At 35.4% G+C, this 20,610-nt stretch overlaps 1 protein-coding gene across 2 annotated transcripts in view; it reads right to left on the bottom strand.

Moving 5' to 3' along the window:
- Positions 1–20,610, bottom strand: part of LOC149785884 (CD109 antigen-like) — a 117,746-nt gene that overhangs the window by 61,648 nt on the left and 35,488 nt on the right. For both annotated transcript variants that reach the window (XM_089979874.1, XM_089979875.1), the window contains exons 9-14: positions 19,472–19,556; positions 18,775–18,919; positions 15,583–15,828; positions 12,233–12,424; positions 10,073–10,243; positions 8,032–8,223 (exon numbers count right to left, since the gene is read on the bottom strand). In XM_089979874.1, coding sequence (XP_089836000.1) covers positions 8,032–8,223; positions 10,073–10,243; positions 12,233–12,424; positions 15,583–15,828; positions 18,775–18,919; positions 19,472–19,556 — 1,031 coding nt within the window. The remainder of the gene's footprint in view (positions 1–8,031; positions 8,224–10,072; positions 10,244–12,232; positions 12,425–15,582; positions 15,829–18,774; positions 18,920–19,471; positions 19,557–20,610) is intronic.

Genomic DNA, 20,610 nt, shown 5'->3' with positions numbered 1-20,610 from the left:
CTTTATCAAGTAATCCGGACACACAATGGACATGTGCATTCTGAAATTCTTTATCAAGTAATCCAAACACCCAATGGACAGGTACATTCTGAAACTCTTTATTAAGTAACCCAGACACACAAAGGACATGTACATTCTGAAACTCTTTATCAAGTAATCTGGACACCCTATGGACATGTGCATTCTGAAACTCTTTATCAAATAATCCGGACACGCAATGGACATATACATTCTGAAACACTTTATCAAGTAATCTGGACACCCAATGGACATGTACATTCTGAAACTCTTTATCAAGTAATCCAGACACCCAATGGACATGTGCATTCTGAAACTCTTTATCAAGTAATCCGGACACCCAAAGGACATGTGCATTCTGAAACTCTTTATCAAGTAATCTGGACACCCAATGGACATGTACATTCTGAAATTCTTTATCAAGTAATCCAAACCACCCAATGGACAGGTACATTCTGAAACTCTTTATCAAGTAATCTGGACACCCAATTGACATGTGCATTCTGAAACTCTTTATCAAGTAATCCAGACACCCAATGGACATGTGCATTCTGAAACTCTTTATCAAGTAATCTGGACACCCAATGGACATGTACATTCTAAAACTCTTTATCAAGTAATCCGGACACCCAAAGGCTGTGTACATTCTGAAACTCTTTATCAAGTAATCTGGACACCCAGTGGACATGTACATTCTGAAATTCTTTATCAAGTAATCTGGACACCCAAAGGACATGTGCATTCTGAAACTCTTTATCAAGTAATCTGGACGCCCAATGGACATGTACATTCTGAAACTCTTTATCAAGTAATCCAGACACCCAAAGGACATGTACATTCTGAAACTCTTTATCAAGTAATCTGGACACACAATGGACATGTGCATTCTGAAATTCTTTATCAAGTAATCCAAATTCCCAATGGACAGGTACATTCTGAAACTCTTTATCAAGTAATCTGGACACACAATGGACATGTACATTCTGAAATTCTTTATCAAGTAATCCAAACCACCCAATGGACAGGTACATTCTGAAACTCTTTATCAAGTAATCCAGACACCCAAAGGACGTGTACATTCTGAAACTCTTTATCAAGTAATCCAGACACCCAAAGGACATGTACAGTCTAAAACTCTTTATGAAGTAATCCAGACACCAAAGGACATGTACCTTTTAAAACTCTTTATCAAGTAATCCGGACACCCAATAGACATGTGCATTCTGAAACTCTTTATCAAGTAATCCAGACACCCAATAGACATGTGCATTCTGAAACTCTTTATCAAGTAATCCAGACACCCAAAGGACATGTGCATTCTGAAACTCTTTATCAAGTAATCCAAACACCCAATGGACAGGTACATTCTGAAACTCTTTATCAAGTAATTTGGACACCCAAAGGACATGTACATTCTGAAACTCTTTATCAGGTAATCTGGACACCCAAAGGACATGTACATTCTGAAACTCTTTATCAAGTAATCCAGACACCCAATGGGCATGTGCATTCTGAAACTCTTTATCAAGTAATTTGGACACCCAAAGGACATGTACATTCTGAAACTCTTATCAAGTAATCCGGACACCCAAAGGACATGTACATTCTGAAACTCTTTATCAAGTAATCTGGACACCCAATGGACATATACATTCTGAAACTCTTTATCAAGTAATCCGGATACCCAATGGACATGTGCATTCTGAAACTCTTTATCAGGTAATCTGGACACCCAATGGACATGTGCATTCTGAAACTCTTTATCAAGTAATCCAGACACGCAATGGACATGTACATTCTGAAACTCTTTATCAAGTAATCCGGACGCCCAATGGACATGTACATTCTGAAACTCTTTATCAAGTAATCCAGACACCCAAAGGACATGTACATTCTGAAACTCTTTATCAAGTAATCTGGACACACAATGGACATGTGCATTCTGAAATTCTTTATCAAGTAATCCAAACACCCAATGGACAGGTACATTCTGAAACTCTTTATCAAGTAATCTGGACACACAATGGACATGTGCATTCTGAAATTCTTTATCAAGTAATCCAAACCACCCAATGGACAGGTACATTCTGAAACTCTTTATCAAGTAATCCAGACACCCAAAGGACGTGTACATTCTGAAACTCTTTATCAAGTAATCCAGACACCCAAAGGACATGTACAGTCTAAAACTCTTTATGAAGTAATCCAGACACCAAAGGACATGTACCTTTTAAAACTCTTTATCAAGTAATCCGGACACCCAATAGACATGTGCATTCTGAAACTCTTTATCAAGTAATCCAGACACCCAATAGACATGTGCATTCTGAAACTCTTTATCAAGTAATCCAGACACCCAAAGGACATGTGCATTCTGAAACTCTTTATCAAGTAATCCAAACACCCAATGGACAGGTACATTCTGAAACTCTTTATCAGGTAATCTGGACACCCAAAGGACATGTACATTCTGAAACTCTTTATCAAGTAATCCAGACACCCAATGGGCATGTGCATTCTGAAACTCTTTATCAAGTAATTTGGACACCCAAAGGACATGTACATTCTGAAACTCTTATCAAGTAATCCAGACACCCAATGGGCATGTGCATTCTGAAACTCTTTATCAAGTAATTTGGACACCCAATGGACATGTGCATTCTGAAACTCTTTATCAGGTAATCTGGACACCCAATGGACATGAGCATTCTGAAACTCTTTATCAAGTAATCCAGACACGCAATGGACATGTACATTCTGAAACTCTTTATCAAGTAATCCGGACACCCAACAGACATGTGCATTCTGAAACTCTTTATCAAGGAATCCGGACACCAAATGGACATGTACATTCTGAAACTCTTTATCAAGTAATCCAAACACCCAATGGACAGGTACATTCTGAAACTCTTTATCAAGTAATCCGGACACACAATGGACATGTGCATTCTGAAATTCTTTATCAAGTAATCCAAACACCCAATGGACAGGTACATTCTGAAACTCTTTATTAAGTAATCCAGACACACAAAGGACATGTACATTCTGAAACTCTTTATCAAGTAATCTGGACACCCAGTGGACATGTGCATTCTGAAACTCTTTATCAAATAATCCGGACACGCAATGGACATATACATTCTGAAACTCTTTATCAAGTAATCTGGACACCCAATGGACATGTACATTCTGAAACTCTTTATCAAGTAATCCAGACACCCAATGGACATGTGCATTCTGAAACTCTTTATCAAGTAATCTGGACACCCAAAGGACATGTACATTCTGAAACTCTTTATCAAGTAATCTGGACACCCAATGGACATGTACATTCTGAAATTCTTTATCAAGTAATCCAAACCACCCAATGGACAGGTACATTCTGAAACTCTTTATCAAGTAATCTGGACACCCAATTGACATGTGCATTCTGAAACTCTTTATCAAGTAATCCAGACACCCAATGGACATGTGCATTCTGAAACTCTTTATCAAGTAATCTGGACACCCAATGGACATGTACATTCTAAAACTCTTTATCAAGTAATCTGGACACCCAAAGGCTGTGTACATTCTGAAACTCTTTATCAAGTAATCTGGACACCCAATGGACATGTACAGTCTGAAACTCTTTATCAAGTAATCTGGACACCCAAAGGACATGTGCATTCTGAAACTCTTCATCAAGTAATCCGGACACCCAATGGACATGTACATTCTGAAACTCTTTATCAAGTAATCCAGACACCCAAAGGACATGTACATTCTGAAACTCTTTATCAAGTAATCTGGACACACAATGGACATGTGCATTCTGAAATTCTTTATCAAGTAATCCAAACACCCAATGGACAGGTACATTCTGAAACTCTTTATCAAGTAATCTGGACACACAATGGACATGTGCATTCTGAAATTCTTTATCAAGTAATCCAAACCACCCAATGGACAGGTACATTCTGAAACTCTTTATCAAGTAATCCAGACACCCAAAGGACGTGTACATTCTGAAACTCTTTATCAAGTAATCCAGACACCCAAAGGACATGTATAGTCTAAAACTCTTTATGAAGTAATCCAGACACCAAAGGACATGTACATTTTAAATCTCTTTATCAAGTAATCTGGACACCCAATGGACATGTATATTCTGAAACTCTTTATCAAGTAATCCGGACACCCAATGGACATGTACATTCTGAAACTCTTTATCCAGTAATCTGGACAGAATTTTGTCTGCACTTCTCTATGTCAAAATGTTCTGCTACCTCTCTGAGAGTAACGTCTTTCTTCACATACTTTCAAAGAATGACTATTTCTTTTGAAAGAACTGTCCTTGGCCTTCCTTTTTTCAATTATCTTTAACAGTCTCCCTACCATTACTAAAATGTTTCATCTACATAACAATGTGAAATTTAGCAAATTCTTTTAGGTCTACAGCATCCAAGTCCCCTTTTATCTGTGTCAAGTATTTCCCTAATTTTACATAAAATCATATACTGTTCATCTGTCATTTTGTAACTTCATCTACATATACGACATGTGAAAAGATGACATCACTAAGCTTGTGATATCGTATCATAAACTGGGGCATTTTCAATTAAAATCAGATAAATTTTTATGACACTGGGTTGCTTTATTTCAAAGATGGCTATGTTTCAAAGATATTACATTTGTTCTAGAACTTTTCCATCAATTGTCATGTCAAATTCAAAAAATTTAAAATATCAACAATGGCAGTTCATTTATCAACTTATGTACATGTCTTCTTTAAGAGTTGTTCCAGTAAAATATACATGGTTCCCAGGAAAGACACTTACAACATGGAGTAGACACCCATAGATGCAATTCAGACTGTGCATCATTTTCATATAAGCTCTTTGAGTAATCAGGGTGCCCTAACACATATAGTCAGAAAAAAATTCCTTCTCCGGGTACCATGTATGCATAGAAGGTCAACAGCTTTCCCTGGGTACCATGTATGCATAGAAGGTCAACAGCTTTCCCTGGGTACCATGTATGCATAGAAGGTCAACAGCTTTCCCTGGGTACCATGTATGCATAGAAGGTCAACAGCTTTCCCTGGGTACCATGTATGCATAGAAGGTCAACAGCTTTCCCTGGGTACCATGTATGCTTCACCCTCTAGCTACGACTGCTGCAGCATATAAATAGCTCCTGAACCCCACTGACGCATATGTGCAGTGTCAATAAGCCTAGTTTACTAACCCAGTGTCGCTTAAGTGCGTATAGTTCAGCAGTCCCCGAAACCCGACTGTTGCATCTATGCGGACATGACCACTATGTTAACTGGTTGAAAGTACAGAAGTTTACATATCTTTGATTATCATAACCAATGAGGACTGTTTATTCAATATTTTGATACAAGCTTGAAAGCTGAGAGGTTAAATTTAGACACAATGTAAGGGCTTTTCTGCACTTTACAAAACACATGTAGTTGAGATAAACAAAGATGGATTCTGATTCAGATATGAGCAACTTGGAAGGGTTCAGTGCAAGCGATATCAAATTGATCATTTTCAGAAAATGGATCAATACTGTTCTTAGTTTCATTTCAACGCCAGATGCAAGTGATTTTGAATCAGATGGTGAGGAGGACATAGTCCCACTTGTACAATGGAGTGATGACCTTGCCGTGTTCAAGATCAATGATTTTGATTCTCATGTTGGTTCAACAATCGAGCACGGACCACTAAGCAATGAGAAAGATTTTTTTCTCAAGTTTTTTTCCTGCATGTCTGGTGGAAAAGCTTGTGAAAGAAACAAACGATTATACCAAGAAAATGGGGGACCAAAAGCAAGACCTGAAATGGTATGAAACCAGCATTATGGAGATTGGGGCATATCTTGGAATATACTTTGTCATTTATTTGTGGATAATGACTGTTTTGAGAGATACCACTCTCAACTTTGTGATCAGAATGTGGATTTCATTCATGTTTTTATATGTACATATGTAAATATTGGATTTATTTTGTGAGATTCAAAACAGTTTACATGACTGGGATATCTTGTATGATGGGATGTAGGAGCATATTATAGCTGATTTTTATTTCACTGAAATCCAGCAAAAACTAAAGAAATAATGAATATAAAGGTAACCATGTTTTCATTGTCAGTTTCTGTAGTCAGCCTTGATGATGCTCTAGTATTCAGCCTAGCAACCAGCCTCAGTAGTCTCAGTAACTGATATGATAGCACTTAGCAGTAGTGAAACTGCACAACAGCTGTTGTAGCTAAAGTATAAAATCGAATAGCCCTGACAGCACTTAAGTAAAATATTTAGTTCAGAACATTGGCCTTTTCTTTTGTAATCAATACAAATGATCAACATGGCAATAACTGTTGCAGAAAATTAAGCATGTAACTGTTGACTTTCTTCCAAAAAAGTTGATGACCCTTGAACTAACATATTAATTTTCAACCACTTTCAAGACCTTAATTTTTCCCTTTTAAAATTCAAGCATTTTCAGGATTTTCAAGGAATGCTTGAACCCTGTTGCAAACTCTGTTTCAGAGAAGACAAAAATAAACACACAACACATTTGGATATGACCAAAACATCCACACAAAGTGTTGTTAATTGGTCGTACATATATGTATACACACTGGTATAAATATTCACTTTGAAATGATGATTTTTATATTAAATTAATACAGTATCTAAAGCATAATAAAATGATTTGATAAACAGATTATTACTGACCGTTAAATCATGGTACAGATTGCACGGAGAATCAATATTTAAATAATCTTGTTTTTATACCAGAGTAAATTTATCAAGAGGGTGGACTTGACCTTAACATAACTTTGTTAGTGAAAAGTACGAGCTGTTGGAACTCAGTATACATGTATAATTAATCTGATGATTGTGCTGTTGGAATACATTACACACGTATAATTAATCTGATGATTGTGCTGTTGGAACACATTACACATGTACAATTAACTGGATGATTGTGCTGTTGGAATACAGTACACATGTACAATTAATTGGATGATCGTGCTGATGGAACACATTACACATGTACAGTGGAGCCTCGTTAATCTGGACACATTCGTTCCCAGCGAATATGTCTGGATTAATAAGTTTTCCGGATAATTTAATCATGCACATTTTTTATTTTACGATATCATCACACCGTATATAAGTACATGTATATGCTAGCTTTAAATGTAATGTACTGTATATTCAATAATGGTTGAAATAAATTAATGAATACAACTATTAATTTGTGTTTATTTCACATTATTATAACATGTGCTTGTACGTACATATACAGTAAATAGAAGTTTAGACAATTAACACATCGAACACATCACACTATGTTCATGTACATGTATGTACTGTACATACATTTATTATCTCAATTTCCTGAAGAAGTCTGTAACCTTTGTTTGCCTGGATTCTTTGGCGGATCTATCTGATCCCAGTGTGTTTATTTAATTATTAACACCCCCGTCAGCGACTAGCTAAAACAGACATTGTTTATACAATCGCTGGTTACAATATGGTCACGCTACTTAGTTATTGATAGTGGCCATAGATTCTCAAGGGCTTCACTACTGTGTTTTATGTATTATTCTTCTGATTGTATTTTCACATATGACTTTTCGAATTTTCTTATTTTTGGACAGATTATTCCCGGATTATCGAGACAAGTTTTAATGTAATTTTACACTTTGGTCCCCGATTTTGATTTCCGGATACGGAACGCAGATTTCTTGATTAACGAAGCAAATTAACGTTTAGGAATTCCATTCCTGTTGAATTATGTCTGGATAGCGAGGTTTCCGGATAAACGGAGTCCGGATTAACATGGCTCCACTGTACAATTAACTGGATGATTGTGCTGTTGGAATACATTACACATGTACAATTAAGTGGATGAGTAATAAAACAAATATATGAAAATCACTTTTAACCAAGTCATTTTTAAACACAGTTACACTAGGGATTCTACAAAGATGAAGACAAAGATGATTACATACGACATTTGATCGAGTTCCATTGACGAAGAAGTTCAGAGAGTCAACAACGAGTTCCTCCAGTGTACTCTCCAGATAGTAAACCACTATACGTGCCATGGGAATCATGTCTCGTGACAGTGCAATAGCAAATGTTTTGTATCTGGATATCATCTCCAACTCATCACCAATCAAAATGTTGCCAGAAGCAACCACCTGCAAGGAAAATGATGAATCATCCTGTATAAATATTTCCCTTCATTAGTAATGGAAGTACAAAACAAGTATGTTATGGGGTTTGAAATCTATCACAAACTTGTCTCATGATTAGTGATAGGTACTCAAACCTTTCTCATGATTAGTGATAGGAACACAAACTTTTCTCATGATTAGTGATAGGAACACAAACTTTTCTCATGATTAGTGATAGGAACACAAACTTTTCTCATGATTAGTGATAGGAACACAAACTTTTCTCATGATTAGTGATAGGAACTCAAACCTTTCTCATGATTAGTGATAGGAACACAAACTTTTCTCATGATTAGTGATAGGAACACAAACTTTTTTATGATTAGTGATAGGAACACAAAACACAAGTTTGTTTTAGAGTTTGAACTCAGCATAAACTTTCTCATAATTAGCAATGCGAATACAAAATATATAGGAAATATATGGGTGTTTGGGGGTTTAAACTCTAAGCAAGTGATCTACATTTAGGCTGAGGAGAATGCAGAAGGTGTAAATATCTATATCTGACCAGCAAAGGCTTTCTTTTGTTCAGCTGATATAATTCCACACTTTAAAGAAATAATACTGGACTATTAACTGTGCACTACCAAAAAAGCCATTGTTTCAATAAGAACTTGTATAGTGTCTAATCTGGTTTCTCTGATGGTTAAATGAATGAGTCAGACATTTTACTCCGATGGTTAAATGAATGAGTCAGACGTTTTACTCTGAAGGTTTGAAGGCTACTGCATTTTTTTTATAGCACAGACATGTTTTTTAAAAAAAAATAAAAACAAAAAATGCAATGCAGTAAACACATAAGTGAAGTCTGAAAAAGCACTCACTGGACTGGTCAAATGGTTGGAAAATTTATTCTACCACTGAAAATGTAGTATACCCATTTCAGTATGGTGAGTAAACTTTCAATCACTGACATTTATGTGCTTGTGAAAATTTTGGATACACAATGTATATTTCACTGTATAAATCAGCTAGTGTTAATCAGACTATTTACAAATTAAAGGTCATAAATACAGCTATATACTAACAAGTTGGGTCCAACTGCAAACAACACTGACCCTGATCTGCCATTGTATAATGCAGAGTCAAACTGCAAAACAATACAGACCCGGATCTACTGTAATACTGAGTCCAACTTCAAACAATATAGACCCTGATCTGCCATTGTATAATGCAGAGTCTAACTGCAAACAACAAAGACTCTGATCTGCTGTTGCATAATGCACCAGCAGATCAGGGTCTATTTTTTGTTTGTTCTACTGATTACTCCCAACAAACTGCAGACACCCATAACTGCCATGTATGCAGTTACCAGTTGGACTGGACTTTATGCAACTATTTATGGTAGTAAATATGTACTGCAAAAAATTAGTAAATGTAGAAAATAGATTCTTTTACAAGTCATGTATAAGCACAACTTGTGTAGTTTGATTTTTTTCTGCAATGCCTATCTTTCAGGCTGCTAACAAAGTGGCTGATTTTGACTGGTTGTTCCTCACTACCAGGCAATCTAGATTCCCAACAATGATGCTGATTTTGACAGGTTAGTAATAACTACCAGGCAATCGAGATTGCCAACAATGTGGCTGACTTTGACAGGTTATTGCTCACTATGAGGCAATCCAGATTGCTTATAATGTGACTGATTCTTACAGGTTATAACTCACTACCAGGAAATTCTTAAAACAATAAAGCTATATTAGCATTAAGCCTTCCTCCTGTATATTTATAATTATATTAAACATTATTTATTATAAAAATATTCCAATAAACATTGATGGTATGTACCATCTACATACTTTCTAAAGCCTACCTGGTAATACACCTTGGGTACATAGAAACTGGTGCGCACGTGGAATATCATGTACTCATTAACTTGTGGGTTCTCTGTGGAAGTCCTGACTGTAATGTAACTCTCGCTGGGTGAATAGTATCTCGTGGCTCTTAGAATTATCTGAGTTCTTGGATCATTGTTCCACTGTGCCTATAAACAGAGAATTAGTATGTATGTAGTAGTGTTTAAAGCACCTCAGCACAAAATTGGCCAACAAAAGGTTAAGTTCAAAAGAGGTAAAAATGAATTGCACAAAAACCCCACGAAGATAAATGCTTCAAAAAAAAAATTCAGCACAAGATAAAATCTAAAATGTAAACATGCTAACATTCTGTACAACATGTACAAATTAACATAATTATTATGTGTGGCTTACTTTCATGCACTATGGTTGGCTGCCCTCTTTCTCACAAAGGCAATTTTTCATGAAAACCTCATCCTTTCTTAAGTGTGTCAAGGCAAGTTATGTATAATGGTAAAGTGTTAGTAAAGTATAAAATTTAGGTCGCAATGAACCTTGGTTTTAAGGGTGCAATACCAACAGAGATACATCCAACTGGAACATAAACAGCACCCCAAGAAATGAACTTATAATACAAAATGCAAGCTAGTCATTGTGCTTAAAATATGGGTCACAGTGGCCTTTTTGTTTTACAAAAAGGACATAGAGCTTGTCAAGATGCATCCCTTCACCAAGTTTCAAGATTCTAGGTAGGACAGTATGCATATAACATACCAGAAACTCATGAACTAAATGCAAAAACTTAACCAAAGCCAGCAAAAGATGAAATATAGGTCACAATAAGCCTCTATTGTTATGAAAGTGTCATAATAACAGAGATGCAAATTGTCATTAAGCATGAAGAGTGTCAGAGAAATGAACATCAAACACAAAACTGAACCCAAGTCAGTTTGACAACAAAAAATAGGGATGGTCATCCAACCAGAAACCAAAATTTTGTTTGGTTGGCCTTAATACCGGTATCATTCATCTTTGCTAGGAAATATATCTGATCATTTTGATAAACCGGACAAGTTATCTGTACAACAAGCTTCTGGATCTCTAACTGCCATTGGGGTTTCCTTTTGTTTTTGCTGGTTTAACTGTTTCGAACACATTATTGGCTATATCATACCAAGGAAATAAAAGAAAGTGCCTTTCCCAAAGATACATATGGGCAGCTACGGACAATATGGCCTATAAAGTGTTTGCATAATCTGGCAATCAGACGCAAGACCACGATGTAAATATGCATGGAGATAAAATCTTCATTCTTTTCAACAACTTTCTCCATTAAATCAGGGAAAGCTGACACAATTTCTGACTTGTCAATCAATTATTTGTAACTGTACTAGTTGACAGAAAAGGCAGAGACTGCTTTCATTTAACTGCTTATGACATTCAAGCACAATGTTTTTATACAAGACCCATCATCAGCCATGACATGGGTTTGAGAGATCTAAATATCTATGATAAAGTATCTGTAATAAAAAATTTTAAACGACCAACACCTCAGAATCAGATACAAAAGATAATAATGGTGCAATCTGACATTAAAATGGGAATTATTCGACTGAAATAGGAAATGGTAGCTTCTCTCAAATTGTTACAGCATACAGTAAATTTACTTGAATTCATAATGTACTAATTTTCATGGATTTTGTAATTCTTTCAAATTACAAATTGTAAGACCCAGCAAAAAAGTATTTCATCATACACCTCAAATCCATCCATAGATTTCAATATCCCTTCTCCAAAAAAGTGTCTTGTGACATATGCATAACTATAAGGTTTATTTCATTTACAAGTTATGTTTGTCTTGTACAGCATTCAAACAAGAGCTAATGAAAATACTGCATTCTGTAATTTTGCATCATTTTCAGAGTTGAATTTTTCAATGCAGGATGATATTTTATATATGGCTATGTGTTCACAGATGCCTGTGCATATGTTCCAGGCCAGATACTTTGATTTTTAAAATCAATAATTTAGTGTCAAGCCAGATTCTTCAAATCATGTTGTATGTACTGTATATTTTGTACGTAACAGAAAGAAGGCCGAGAGAGAGATTAGTTCTGTAACTAATTGAGTTACCTTCTCTAAAAAAAAGTCTTTATTATTATTATTATGAAACTCACTGTCAGCTCAACTTTGTCCACCTCTCTGTTTAGAGCAATATCAAATGAGGCGATGCCATTAAGGGGAATCTTCTGTTCTGGCTCTTGGTTCAGACCTCCTGCTCCACCTCCTGTCCTGTATGTAAAACGCTTAGTTAACAAAACAGGGTCATTGGTCAAGACAGGTGTTCCATCATACCGCATCACTGCAACCTGGGCAAATAAAAGTGGAATATCAAATTAGCGCAGATGGGTCACATGATAACTCAGAACACTCATATTAGAGAGCACAGGATGAATTTAACGTTTTATCAAAACACATGTCTAATGAATTGTAACACTGTAAATAATCATAAAAAATATATTAAACAAGGAATTTGTTTCTTTAAAGAAAGATTCTACAGTTACTGAAATAAAACAGTACCCAAAATTATGAATCTACACAGCAATGTCTACATTTGGTCACTCAACACTGCTAACCCTGAATTTATTTCCTGAAGAATAATCCTGTATTTCAAAGGAAATATTTAAACTGGTACCTCTATCATAATGTTATCTAGGGAAACACTTCTGACAAGAATCTTTACAAATCATCACATTTGCAAAAAAGAGCTTGCAGACTCATCATAGACAACATCCCGAATGCAATATTAAAATGTTATCAGAAAGTAAGTGAATATTTTTGAGACTTGTGCAGAAAGTTTCAATCAATATGAGCCCATTATATCTCATTCAACTATTACATGCTAGAAAACAGGCAACAATCCCAGTTTAAGATCATTTTCAGCTAACCACCTTTCCATTCCAAAACCAAATAAAGAACTCTACAAGAAAAGTTTACAATATCCGGGGTCAATAACTTGGAACAGAATCCAAAAGAAATTTAGAGAAAGTGCAAACATTCAGGCATTTGGTTATAAACTAATTGATAAGAACTGGAACCCGTTTAATGTGACGCATTACTAAGTGTAAATTCTCAAACTTTCCACTTTGTTCTCTATTTTCGTATAATACACAATGCAAGTAGCTTAAACATGTTCTTACAAAATATTTTGTTTATTATGTAAATATTTTGTTTATTATGTAAATATTTTGTTTATCACATGTAGCTTATAATCAATGTAATTTTTTATTATGTGTGCAACTATGTACATGTAGTCTGTGTGTAAATATGTACATGTAGTCTGTGTGCAACTATGTACATGTAGTCTGTGTGTAAATATGTACATGTAGTCTGTGTGTAAATATGTACATGTAGTCTGTGTGCAACTATGTACATGTAGTCTGTGTGTAAAAAGGGCCATTAGGAGGATTACTTCCATGCAACTAATCATGTCATCCTTTTGATAAAAAAGTCATTATTATAATTTGCAGTATTATTATTAATATTATTATTATTAAATAATGAAAATATCATTCTGTGTCAACCTTGACTGACCATTATTTTAAGCAAAACTGTTGCCTTGAAAGCTGAAGATGTTTGTTTTGTGTGTGTGTGTGATTTAGATTTTTAATGTAGCTTTAACAACTTTCCAGTCATATTGCTACGATGTCTGCAGTGTGACAGTTTTAAGGTGATGTCTAGCACTGGAGCATCATGCCGCAGACATGTAGCATGATGTCCCACCCAGTCACATTATCCTGACACCAGGCCGACCAGTCCTAACATTAACCTCTTAATGCTGAGTGTCAAGCGAGGCAGCTGTTAGTACCATTTTTAGAAGTCTTTGGTATGACTTTGGTCTTTGATCGAACCCATGACCTCCTGCTTCTGAGGCGGACGCTATAACCACTAGGCCACCGGAGCGGTTAAATGTGTTACATAATTTCATGAGATGGGTTTGAGTGATTTTGTATCAACAGAAATCTTACATACTAAGGCAACTGAAATTACCTGTCACAACGCTAAACAGAACACACCCATTGATATGCACAAGTTGTATTGCTAATACAATATTAACAAACATGCTTGTTTGGTGGAGGGTGTGGAAGCACTTGCTCGTGACTTGTGGGGTCCAGCTCATCAGGACCTACTTAGTATTTGCACACACTCCTGTTTGTACCCGATACAAATTTTATAAATGAAAAGCATCAAAGATATCCAAAAATGCACAAAACATAGTCATTTCACTCAATGATTTATAATTTCTAACCTGACTGACACCAAGGGGTCCCTAACATTGTCCACTTCTTGCTGTTTCAAAGCTGATCAAAGCTCCCAATGTAAATAAGCAGACAGACTTCTCACTGTCTTTTTCTGGTCTCTAGAGTCATCCCTTTCAATAAAAACTGTGTCATCTATGTCCAATATTTGCAACGTCCAGTTTTAATATTTTGAAAACAAACTGAACAAATAAAAAGTAGGAACTCTCGTATACATGTGGTCAAAGAAACTGACTCCAAAATTTAAATAATTATTGAGATTATCCAAAACAGAGACTCACCCATGCAAATATGACAATGGTGTCACTAAATAAACTCCCATTTGAATCAAAATGCCAACAAGCTGACAGTGTTTGGAACCCATTGAGTTAGAACTTAGAAATCGATGAAAGAAAAGACAAAGTTCTGTGCATTTTTTATATATCTCTGACGACTTTTGTTCTTAAAATCAGCTGGGGTGGTGGTTTACAAACAAACAGGGTGGTGTGTGAATACCATAAGCATCTTGGTCACAAATAAAATCTGCATTAAAGTCTGATTAGTGAAGACAAGCAATTCATGTCCAGATAGTCATATAAATTGTACAGCTTAGGGATAACAAATCAAGTCTAGTCATATAAATTGTACAGCTTAGGGATAATAATTCATGTCTAGATAGTCATACAAATTGTACAGCTTAGGGATAATAAATCAAGTCTAGTCATATAAATTGTACAGCTTAGGGATAATAATTCATGTCTAAATATTTGTACAAATTGTACAGCTTAGGGATAATAAATCATGTCTAGTCATATAAATTGTACAGCTTAGGGATAATAAATCATGTCTAGATGGTCATATAAATTGTACAGCTTAGGGATAATAAATCATGTCTAGATAGTCATATAAATTGTACAGCTTATGGATAATAATACATGTATAGATGGTCATATAAATTGTACAGCTTAGGAATAATAATTCATGTCTAGATGGTCATATAAATTGTACAGCTTAGGGATAATAAATCATGTCTAGATGGTCAAATAAATTGTATAGCTTAGGGATAATAATTCATGTATAGATGGTCATATAAATTGTACAGTTTAAGAACATACTCTTCATAAATCTAGGGTCTTCAAAGACTAATGGTGCAAGTTTCTGAATCTGTTGATAGACATATTCAATAAAAAGTACTAATGTTAACTGTTTTGACAAATTATTGAACTTACATGAGCTGTTAGAACACTGTCAGGTTTAAATGTACGCACAGCGTCACCGATCCATATCAGCTTGACATTAGGGTTGACTATGACAGTACTGGCAAAAGCTTTCTGCGTCATGTTGAAGTACCAATCCTTGGCAGTGACATTAAACATTAGCTCAAAATCAATAAGGTCCTGAGTCCCTGGCCACATCTGCTGTGCTTTATGCAGGATTTCCTCTCTGGTAAAGCTGAAACCTATTTGGCCACGAAACTGACAAAAATATTTAAAAAATGCTATCAATTTCATGATTATGCCACAGCTAAATATTATTCATATCTTTACTTTGTCACAGTTGAATGTTATTCATATCTTTACTTTATGTCACAGCTACATATTATTCACATGATCTTTACTATTAGTCACAGCTAAATATTATTTACATCATCTTTACTTTATGTCACAGCTGAATATGATTCACATCATCTTTACTTTACATCACAGCTAAATATGATTCACATCATCTTTACTTTACATCACAGTTGAATATTATTCACATCATCTTTACTTTACATCACAGTTGAATATTATTCACATCATCTTTACTTTATGTTACAGCTAAATATTATTCACATCATCTTTACTTTACATCACAGCTAAATAATATTCATATCATCTTTACTTTACATCACATCTATATATTATTCATATATCTACTCTACCGCACAGCTACATATTATTTATATCTACTTTATGTCACAGTTATATATTATTCACATCATCTTTATGTCGCAGCTAAATATTATTCACATGATCTTTACTATTAGTCACAGCTGAATATTATTTACATCATCTTTACTTTATGTCACAGCTGAATATGATTCACATCATCTTTATGTCACAGCTACATATTATTCACATCATCTTTACTATTAGTCACAGCTAAATATTATTCACACCATCTCTACTTTATGTCACCGCTACATATCATTCACATCATCTTTACTTTATGTCACAGTTGAATATTATTCACATCATCTTTACTTTATGTCACAGTTGAATATTATTTACATCTTTACTTTACATCACAGCTAAATATTATTCACATCATCTTTACTTTGCATCACAGCTAAATATTATTCACATCATCTTTACTTTACATCACAGTTGAATATTATTCACATCATCTTTACTTTATGTTACAGCTAAATATTATTCACATCATCTTTACTTTACATCACAGCTAAATAATATTCATATCATCTTTACTTTACATCACATCTATATATTATTCATATATCTACTCTACCGCACAGCTACATATTATTTATATCTACTTTATGTCACAGTCATATATTATTCACATCATTCTTACTTTATGCCACAGCTAAATATTATTCACATCATCTTTGCTTTACATCACAGCTAAATATTATTCACATCATCTTTATTTTATGTCAAAGTTAAATATTAGTCACATCATCTATACTTTATGTCACAGATGAATCATAACATCTTTACTTTATGTCACAGCAAATATTCACATCATATGTCAGTTAAAAATATTATTCATAACATCTTTATGTCACAGCAAATATTATTCATAACTAGTTTATGTCACAGCAAATATTATTCACATCATTCTTACTTTATATCACAGCTGAATATTATTCACATCATCTTTAGTTACATCACAGCTACATATTATTTGCTAAATAAAAACCAGAAAGCATCCTAGGTTCCCACAACAGGGGCAAGGCACATTTATGGTTTACCATAAGGGTCAAACCTACTGATATTATTGTAATGGTATTATTATTGCAATGTTATATTTTTTCAATTCAGTGGTACATTTTGCCCCTGTTACAAATTTCCATTGCAATATCAATTCATGAATACATTTGGCCCTTGTAATAAACACATTTCCATTGTAAAGTTAATTTGATGGTACAATTGGCCCATGTAACAAATTTCCATTGCAATGTCAGTTCAATAGTATATCTGGCCCCTGTAACAAGTTTTCATTGCAAAGTCAATTCAACAGTGCATTTGTCCCTATAAATTTTTTTCCACTATAACGTTAATTCGGTGGCACATTTGGCTCCTTTAAGAGATTTCCACTGCAATGGCATTGTAACATTGCCATTATTGCAATTGCATTTTAACACTGGATGCCAGTTGCAATTAATAAAACAAGTTCCACAAGAGGATATTGTACTCACTTTAATCCATCATGTACATTATATCAGGGCTAGATCTTAAAAGAAAAGTCTGCAGTGTGGCAGTTTAAAGTGATGTCTCGCACTGGGGCATCATGCTGCAGACATGCAGCATGATGTCCCACCCAGTCACATTATCCTGACACCAGGCTGACCAGTCCTAACACTAACCTCTTAATGCTGAGCACCAAGCGAGGCAGCTGTTAGTACCATTTTTGTAAGTCTTTGGTATGACTCAGCCAAGAATCAAACAGAGGCGGACGCTCTAACCACTAGGCCACAGTAGCGGTCACTGACAGCTGGTGTAATATTATTAGTTTGCCATACCAACACTGACAGCAGGTAATATCATTAGTTTGCCATACCAACATTGACAGCTTGTGCAATATTATTAGTTTTGAAGAAAGTAAAAAAGAAGGCATGTAGCTATATTTATGATAACTTATCATCCAAGTTCTAACAACAGTTCACATGTTTTGGCTGATGTAAGCAAAGGTCACAATTTTTCATGTATATATTGTCTGTTATTCAGAATAAATATCATTACTTTATTTTATTTGTCTGCAGTTCATGACATCCAATTTGCAGAATTTATTTGTGTTGGCCTTACTCATAATCACACAGCTGCTTGAATGCAGTGCAACATTCTTAAGCATTTCACTGATAGAGTTTTAGAGCCTACAAAATTAATAGAACTCTGGTATGCAGCATCTCTGCAGAAAGTGTTTACCCATAAATTGATACTTTGAACCATAGTACCTATTTACGTCAAATAACAAGTTTTAGAAAGTAAAGTGAGATCATTGCAGCAAACAGCTCTGGTGCCCTCAGCCATGTGAGTTCATCATGCTTAAAATGTCCTAACAGGCATGCAGCACTATTCCCTAACTAATGTTCTCTGAAACGCTATTCATATCACACACAAAAAAAGAGTCAAAAGAATACAGTAAAATCCAGTCATATAAAAAGAAACAAAATTTTTTTTTGGTGGACAACTTACATAGTCAAAGGCTTTGTAGATCTGTGGGTATTGGTTCATCTGGTTATCATTCTGCATCGTGTTCATCAAATACGGGTAACGGTTGGGTGGAATGATAGTCAGAAGTATGTCTGCTTGACCAACTACTGGCTTCCCTGTTGTAATGCTGCAAGGAAGTAGGTACATTCATCACACAACTGTAATAGTTATATTTTAAGATGCAAGCATAACATTCACATGCAACTAAAAGAGACTGCACAATTTATTTTGGAATGCATGTGCAGTTATATGGGGTGTTATACATTGGCAAAAAAAAGCTTTACTGTATTTAAGTTTTCTTCAACCAGCTAAAATGTGTGTGCATGTGTGTTTGCAATTAAAATGGCCCATTAAGTCAGCCCCATGTGAACAAATTAGCCAATTATAGTTCCCGACTAGACAGCTGGAAAAGATCATCTGAAATTGACATTTGTACTAAATTAGTGCTGACCTTAAAAAACAAAAATAAAATGATGCGGCATTAAAAGGAACTTATGATATGGACCAGTCCCTTGTCAATTTTAAGCAAATCAGTCAATGGACAACACTTAGATTAGTTTTGATTACAACCAGCATTCTATAGATGAGTAAAAACAGATGGCTTAAAGCGATCTTTTCATGGAACAGCTACAGAGACGAGTGAGCAAAACAAAGTCAAGGCATACACAAGCAGACTTACTTGGACATGATGCTTCCTGAGACACTCTGCATGTTATCAAATATGTACGGTGCCACTGTCACATTGATGTCGAATCTTACATCCCCTGTTAGCAATAAAAGAGCACAGCATTATATAGTTTAATCAGCCTGGTTTCAAATAAATAGGGTATTTTTAAAAGTTCTGACTATCACTTACCTGCAACAACAAAGTTCTTATTTAGTGAACAGTATGTCATTGCATCCCCTCAAAATATTCATCAAGCACCTCTACACATTTCCTAAGTCTGATTATTCAATGCCATTTTGCATTCACTTTTTGGTACATTGTTCAAACACTGGAAAACTGCACTTCCACTCAAATGGTGGCTTTCAAACTGTCAGATCCACAAATAATCTGTAATTTACAGCTAAATCAGGGAATATTTAAAAACAAGTGCAGTCATGGAGTAGATGGATACTTTTTGATACCAGTCCACTGTCATGGAGTAGATGGACATGCTAGATAGCAGTGCACTGTCATGAGTAGATGGATACATTGGATAACAGTACAGTGTCCTGGAGTAGATGGACACCCTGGATACCAGTACAGTGTCATGGAGTAGATGGATACCTTTGATACCAGTGCCTGTCATAGAGTAGATGGATACCCTGTATACCAGTGCAGCATCATGGAGTAGATGGATACCTTTGAAACCAGTACACTGTCGTGGAGTAGATGGATACACTCTATATCAGTGCCTGTCATTAAGTAGATACCCTGGATACCAGTGCCTGTCATGGAGTAGATGAACACACTGGATACCAGTGCACTGTCATGGAGTAGATGCATACACCAGATACCAGTGCATGTCATGAAGCAGATGAACACCCTAGATACTAGTGCACTGTCATGGAATAGATGGATACCAGTACACTTTCATGGAATAGATGGATACACTCAATACCAGTGCCTGTCATGGAGTAGATAGATACCCTGGATACCAGTGCCTGTCATGGAGTAGATAGATACCCTAGATACCAGTGCCTGTCATGGAGTAGATAGATACCCTGGATACCAGTGCCTGTCATGGAGTAGATAGATACCCTAGATACCAGTTCTGTCATGGAGTAGATAGATACCCTAGATACCAGTGCCTGTCATGGAGTAGATGCATACAC

The sequence above is a fragment of the Sinohyriopsis cumingii genome, chromosome 13, assembly GCF_028554795.1.
Source record: "Sinohyriopsis cumingii isolate HCF-2022 chromosome 13, ASM2855479v2, whole genome shotgun sequence".
NCBI lineage: Eukaryota > Metazoa > Mollusca > Bivalvia > Unionida > Unionidae > Sinohyriopsis > Sinohyriopsis cumingii.
This window is presented reverse-complemented; position numbering and strand designations above follow the sequence as displayed.